General features: G+C 38.4%; 1 protein-coding gene across 1 annotated transcript; it reads left to right on the top strand.

The window, feature by feature from the left end:
- Positions 1–1,617: 1,617 nt before the first annotated feature.
- LOC143617258 (protein BRASSINOSTEROID INSENSITIVE 1-like) lies at positions 1,618–5,468 on the top strand. Its single transcript, XM_077089877.1, has 2 exons — positions 1,618–1,624; positions 2,050–5,468. Exons 1-2 carry the CDS (start codon positions 1,618–1,620, stop codon positions 5,301–5,303), a joined length of 3,261 nt encoding a protein of 1,086 aa, XP_076945992.1. The 3' UTR covers positions 5,304–5,468.
- Positions 5,469–7,875: the final 2,407 nt, after the last annotated feature.

Genomic DNA, 7,875 nt, shown 5'->3' with positions numbered 1-7,875 from the left:
GAAACAGTCACTGTTGAATAAGTACAGAATGGTAAAACCGTGAGACGAGGACTACCACAATAGACTTAGGGTGGCTTCAATAGTGGCTTTAGTGAGTGTTTAGTCAGCGTCCAGCCAACACTAATATTACATAATGAATTTAAGAGATAGATTCAACGACAACACACAGCATTAATAAGATTATACACCAACCAAACGCGAATAATATCTGCATGTATTAAGTCTATTTTGAAAATAATAAATAGATTTTTTTAGTGATGTAACCTGTTCAAAGAATACAAACATATTATACACATCCAATCTTTTAACATGCCTGTATTATTTTATATTTTCTTCTATATATTACGAGTCCTCTTGATTTGACTATTTACTTATCTAGAGGCACAAGTTAGCTATAAGCCAACAGTGTTGCAATGCCATATAACCAAAATTCCCAATTACAATGATAATACAAATAAGTAAAAATATAAATAAACTGTTATCCACAATTCCAATTATTCCACCACTCAAGCCATGTATTTGTAAGAGATATGTACATTTATTTTCTAATAAATAAATTTAATTTCTTTCATTTGCAAGAAAACTAAAAATACAACTCTTAACAATGAAGCTAACAATTTATATAATACATTTATTACATAAACGAAACCAAAAGTAGTATATTATTTAAATGGGTGATGACAGTTGCAGGATGTACAAGTAATAATCGTCATTACTCACTAAAAATATCAAACTCTCTAATTTGAGAGAGAACAATATATATACTACATTTGTTACATAAATGAAACCAAAAGTAATATATTTAAACGGGTGTTGACAGTTACAGGAATGTATAAGTAATAATCATCAATGCTCACTAAGGACATCAAACTCTCTATTTTGAGCATCAAAACTTATCCATCTTAGCTCCATTTTGACACATTTTAGCTCATTACGAATTTCTTGTCATGGATAACACAAACTCATAAATTATTACTTGCGTAACTTATATATAAGTATAGTTATTTGTGTTCAAAGTTAGCAAATACTTTCAACGTCTTTTTCCAACAGTCTTCACATGAATAGAGATTGGTTGAAGCACAAGAAGTTCTCGATGAAACCTCGATGGTTGAATCTTGCGTGGATTTCAAGCTTTGAACCAACTGTCGTTTAACAGTAAAAATATCCACGTTCACAAAAGGCTTTTCTTGATATGGCCATCCTCTCACTGTCATGTCCTTAGTTGGTCATCAACACTAGCTTAGTTTCACGAAAGTTCTAACCATTAACAATAAACATAAATAAACAGTGTGACAACTGTGTTTACAAATTCACCATCAAAAAACCAGTATAAAATCAACAAATTCAGACAAACTAAGTGAGAAATTATAGTTGTTTGTCACCAAAATCGACTGATAATTTAATATACGTTTCATGACTATTATTATTATTATTGTTAGGAACCGTAATTTTTTGGAAAACTCATAAGACAAAAAACCTTGAACCCGTGATGCAATCTTAGAGGGGGTCTCGAGTCTCATTATTAATTCTAAAAAGATGCATCCATCCATCCATCCATCCATCCATCCATCCATCCGATATAAACCACCGTACCGTAAACAGGTACTTAAATTAAAAATGGATAGTATACGTGTGAATTAATTGAAGTCGTGAAAAGTTAATAAAAACAATTAAATGAAAAGAGGATGGAATCTAATAAAAAAGACAGTGATGGATCCATCCTTAATCACACGTACGCACAGGGAAAGAAAAGAAGAGACGAGACAAACACACTCCTCCTTTTCACATAACATTTCTTTTTATAAAAAAAACTAAACTTATTATATCTCTCTCTCTTTTATTTATTTGATCTCTCTCTCCTTTGCATCTATCTCTAACAGTGAAGATGGGTCACATGCCATGTGACCAAACAGCTGTCTCCACACCCCCACAAATACAATACACACTACTTCTACTCTCTCTACATTCATCTTCATTTTCTTTTTCCCCAACTGGAATGATGAAAGCAGCTAATCACTTGTTCATAATCTCCTGAAAAAAGCAAACCAGTGAACAACGTAACATACATCATCTTCCATCTCACACCCGCCTCCATCATCATGATATCTTCTCTTCACTTTAACCATTTTCTTGTCTTTTTTGCTTTGCTCCCATTTGTCAATGGCGACCAGCAACTTCTCACCTTCAAATCCTCACTCAAAACTCCCAGTTTGTTACCAGACTGGTTACCCGGACACAGTCCGTGTAACTACACTCGCGTCTCCTGCACTAACGCTAAGGTTTCCGCTATAGATCTGAGTAATATAGACCTAAGCGTCGAGTTTGATTTTATTTCCGAGACTTTGTTAACGATTGCTACCTTAGAATCCTTTACTGCCAGAAGCTGTAATATTACTGGTACTGTTACATCTTTAATATCTTGCAGTAAGGTTCTTCGTGTTCTAGATCTGGGCGGGAACCGGATCTCCGGTTCGGTTACGGATATCTCCGAGTTGTCTGTTTGCCCAGATTTGAAGGTTATTAACTTCTCGAGGAGTTCGATGGAGTTTAACGGCGGGTTGAAGCCGATTGGGTTGTCTTTACAAGTTGTTGATCTGTCGTATAATCTTATCTCCGGGCCGGAGTTTGTTCCGTGGATGTTATCCGACGGTTGTGGTGAGCTCGTGGAGTTTAATGTTTCCGGTAACAATATCTCCGGTACGGTTCCCGAGGGGTTCAAAGCCTGTTCGTTGCTTGAAGTGTTTGATATCTCCCGGAATAATTTCACCGGCGAGTTGCCGGTGGATTTGTTTACGGACTTGACTGGCTTGAAGACATTGGTTATGGGGTTTAATAATTTTAAAGGGAGGCTACCGGAGACGATATCGAAGATGGCGAATCTCGAACGGTTCGACGTGAGTTCGAATGAGATTTCCGGTGAAATACCTGCCGGAATCTGTCAGGGTGGTGGTACTAGTAAGCTGAAGGTGTTGTACCTTCAGAATAATCGGCTTTCGGGTTCGATTCCTGATAGTTTAAGCAATTGCTCGCAGCTGGTTTCACTTGATCTGAGTTTTAATACTCTCGAAGGAGTAATCCCGAAAAGTTTCAGGTACTTATCGAATCTTCAGGATTTGATTATATGGATGAACTTATTAACCGGTGAAATCCCTGAAGAGCTTATATACCTTTCAAAACTTGAGAATTTGATTCTAGATTTCAATTATTTAACCGGTTCAATCCCTGCTAGTTTAAGCAATTGCACCAATTTGAACTGGATTTCCCTCTCCAACAACAAATTGGGTGGCGAAATTCCGGCCGCACTAGGTGGTTTGTCAAATCTTGCTATTCTTAAACTCGGGAACAACTCATTTTCCGGTAAGATTCCGCCGGAGCTTGGGGATTGTAAGAGCTTGGTGTGGTTGGATTTGAACACCAATCAGTTAAGTGGAACTATTCCACCTGAGCTTTTCAAGCAATCTGGATTCATTGCTGCTGCGTATCTCACCGGAAAACCGTATCTTTACATCAAGAATGATGGGAGTAAGCAGTGTCATGGTGCAGGAAATTTACTGGAATTTGGGGGCATCCGGCAAGTGGATTTAGACCGGATTTCATCAAGACATCCGTGCAATTTCACCAGGGTGTATTTGGGTATCACTCAGCCGAACTTCAATCACAACGGGTCGATGATCTTCTTCGATCTTTCATACAATAAATTGGAAGGTGGAATCCCGAAAGAACTCGGAAAAATGTACTATCTCAACATATTGAATTTGGGTCACAACGATCTCACGGGTCCGATTCCAGATGAGCTTAGCGGGTTAAAAAACGTAGCCATTCTTGATTTGTCACATAACCGGCTCAACGGGTCGATCCCAAATTCGTTGACCAGTCTTGGCCTGGGTGATGCAGATCTCTCTTTCAATAACTTGTCGGGTGCCATCCCGGTATCCGCCCCGTTTGACACTTTCCCTGCTGACAGATTCTCGAATAATTCCGGACTTTGCGGTTATCCGCTTCCTAAATGTGGGTCGGATTTGAAAGATAAGTTAAACAGTCACCACAAATCAAATAAACGAGAAGCATCACTAGCTGGAAGTGTAGCAATGGGGTTGTTATTCTCGTTATTTTGCATATTCGGAGTGGTTATAATCTTGGTGGAGATGAGGAAACGGAGGCGGAAGAAGGCAGCTGCTGCCCTCGAAGCGTATGCCGATGGTGGCGCCAATTCGTACTCCGGTGGTGACCGTGCTAACGCTAGCACCGCTTGGAAACTCACCACCACACGTGAGGCGTTAAGCATAAGCTTAGCCGCGTTTGAAAAACCATTAAGGAAACTCACTTTCGCAGATCTGCTTGAAGCGACAAACGGGTTCGACAACAATAGCTTAATCGGGTCGGGTGGGTTTGGTGATGTGTACCGGGCTCAGTTGAAAGATAACACTGTGGTCGCAATCAAGAAACTGATTCACGTTAGCGGGCAGGGTGACCGGGAGTTCACAGCAGAAATGGAAACGATCGGGAAGATAAAGCATAGAAACCTTGTCCCGTTGCTCGGGTATTGTAAGGTCGGAGACGAACGGTTACTCGTTTATGAATACATGAAGTACGGAAGCTTAGAAGACGTTTTACATGACCGAAAGAAAACCGGGATTAAACTAAACTGGGCTAAACGAAGGAAGATAGCGATTGGGTCGGCCCGTGGGCTGGCTTTTCTACACCACAACTGCATTCCACATATCATTCACCGGGATATGAAATCGAGCAACGTGTTACTAGACGAAAATCTTGAAGCTCGGGTGTCGGATTTCGGTATGGCAAGACATATGAGTGCAATGGACACTCATTTAAGTGTGAGCACATTAGCAGGAACTCCGGGATACGTCCCGCCGGAGTATTATCAAAGTTTTAGATGCTCCACAAAAGGTGATGTCTACAGTTACGGTGTTGTGCTGCTCGAGCTTTTAACCGGAAAGCAACCCACAGATTCACCAGATTTTGGCGACAACAACCTTGTCGGGTGGGTGAAACTGCACGCAAGAACCTGCATAACCGACGTGTTCGACCGGGAACTACTAACAGAAGACCCTACGTTAAAGGTGGAGCTTTTACAGCACCTGAAAGTGGCGTGTGCGTGTTTAGATGACCGGCCGTGGAAGAGGCCGACGATGATTCAGGTGATGGCGATGTTCAAGGAGATTCAAGCGGGGTCAGGGCTGGACTCAACGGCGTCCACGATAAGCACCGGTGAGACGCATTTTAGCTCGGTGTCGGAGGTGGAGATGACGATAAAGGAAGACTGTGAACAAGGCAAACACTGATGTAGTAGGGAGTTGTTATTTCAAGTGTATGGCTTTTCTGTATTTTGTATGTATTATTATTAGTAGTCTTTGGGGTAATCTTGTCATTATACATAAAAACAAGTTGATCAATTTTCATGTATATATTTACATAATAGCTTTCAGAGCCTTATGTTCCTTGCTTGACTAGTAGTAGTACCATGTCATTGCTTAATTTTGTTGTTATATTAATAACTACTGGAATAGTTATGTAACTATCACACAAGCGTGTGTAATATTATTTCTCATTCACTATTCCTCGGTTTGCGAGTACCATAAAGGGCCTATTGGCAATTTGGGCAGTGAATTTACCCTGGAGTCGGTCACCAGCATTGTTTGTGATCGTGGGCATGCGTGGTTTTCTTGTCAATAGATGTATAAGTATAGGGTGGCCATTGTTTGCGATCGTGGGCATGTGTGGTTTTCTTGCCAATAGATGTATCAGTATTGGGTGACCGGGATTTGTTTTGTTTTAAAAAAATATGTATAATTATTTATCGTAATTCCTTACGTTTTATACCTCATTTAAAAAATCAATTAAAGACAAAAAAAAAAGAAGGTTTTCTTAATTGTATGATATGAAAATAATATTAAATAAATAAAAATTGTAGGGTAAAACGTAAACAAAGAGAATCGTAAGAAAAGGGGTGTCCCATTCCATGATCCACAATACAAGGAGAAGGTGACGTCAGCGACGGTGACCAAGTGGGAGGCCACATTAACCGCAGTCTTCCGCTCTTTCTTTCATCATCACTCACTTTTTCAAGATCATTAACTAAATAGAATTACTTTTATTTATTTTTATGTTATTACTATTTCTATCTTTCTAAATAATTTTTCATGGTTTCTTTGAAATGCTCCTTATCCTTATCTAATCCTAAACATATTGACAAAATTCAATTATTTCAAATCGACTTTTGTAAACTAAATAAATAAAAGTCGAAAAATAATAATAAAGCAACTATCATTCAATTTTGTCAAGAATTGCGTTTGTAGGGCTTTGAATAAGATGGTGACTTTCTATGATTATCCAACCGTCATACGTACAATATTATCAGTATATACACGTTATTAACTACTAGCATAAGTGTCCGCGTGTTGCTGTGGGTTCACACAAATTATCCCTTCATATTAGTTTGTAGTGTTTGATGTGACATTTAATGGGTTATCAGTACGAGCCGTGCCACACGCAAATGGTTTGTTGGATTTTTTTGTGCAGGGGTGCACACTGAAATACCGTATGCATATATATTGGATGCATCGTGTTAGTTCCACGAGAAGCCCTAAATTTAAAAAATACAACTAAATGAATATTCTAACGATATAACGAATAAGACATGATAGCATAGATTTATAACGGATTTGGGATTGATAATGTAACATCTCGGATTTTTCGTATTTATTTACCCGATTTGGTAACGTAATTCGGATCTTTCGTATCAATAAAATCATACATTTATTAGTAATTAATTGTGTTTGATTTAGTTTATAATTTTATAACTTTAATTATACCAAATAGTCCTTCTCTTAAAATCGCTTAAAATGGCTTAAAAATACATTTTTGGAACTTCGGGGACTAAAACTGTCAAAAATCAAAATCTGGTAAACATCCTTCCTTCGCGTAGCGCGAAGGAGGAACCATCCTGGTTCGCGAAGTGCGAAGCAGCGCAGTTTCAGCTGAATTGGTTTTCAATTCTCGTTTAATGCTAAATTTTTCCTTAAACGACCCTAAATCACGAAAATTAAGCTACAAGTTATTTAATATGCTATTGAAAAGTTTCTAGGTTCAATATCTGCAATCCCATCGATATATTTAAGATTACAAGGCCTGATTTTGTCATCAATACATTACTCGTTTACCAAAACGAGTCGATTTCTTGTTCTACAAGTTGAACCACTGATTTTTTAAACAAACCACACCTCCAAACCCTAGAAAGTTACTGAATTATTACATCGTCAGTCCGTCACCCTCATCACACACTCAATTTCTCCTTCGTTTTTGCTATTTTACTCAAGATGGTTAGTGTTCGTGTTGACTTTCAAGAATTCTCAACCATTGACTTCGCTTTCTCATCGATTCAAGCGTTATCCGGGTAAGTTGTCTTCTTTAAAGTTGTTCATTATTACTCATTAGTCAATAGCCCTCAATAATTTTCTAAGTTTGAGGGAAATTGACATGTCAATTTGGCTCCAATCCGTTTAAGGGCATATTGGTCGATAACTTTGACTAATCGGTTTCTAACACTTCTTGTCGGAACCGACTTTCGGTCCAGAAGACTTTTATTTTTGTTTCGAGATTTTAAGGCTACTGACCAAAACTGAATTTCGACTCTCTGTTCGGATTCTGGTAAGTACCAGCTCGCTTAAACGTTAAATATCTCATAACCGGAGTTCTAGACATTCGTTTGGATCGATTCCAGTGGCTATGTTCTCAGTTTTAATCATAGTTTATTATATCTATGTTTCAGATCTGTTTGATTTATCTTAGTTAGCACGTTAAAGGACGGTTTGTTCGTTTAATCGTGTTTTGATTCTTATTTCTCGCACACTCGCC

This window comes from Bidens hawaiensis, unplaced genomic scaffold (assembly GCF_021521415.1).
Source record: "Bidens hawaiensis isolate Kalapana, Puna unplaced genomic scaffold, B.hawaiensis_p1.1 tig00053319_1, whole genome shotgun sequence".
NCBI classification, from domain to species: domain Eukaryota; kingdom Viridiplantae; phylum Streptophyta; class Magnoliopsida; order Asterales; family Asteraceae; genus Bidens; species Bidens hawaiensis.
Note: the sequence above shows the minus strand (reverse complement) of the source record. Positions and strands in the feature narration are given on the sequence as shown.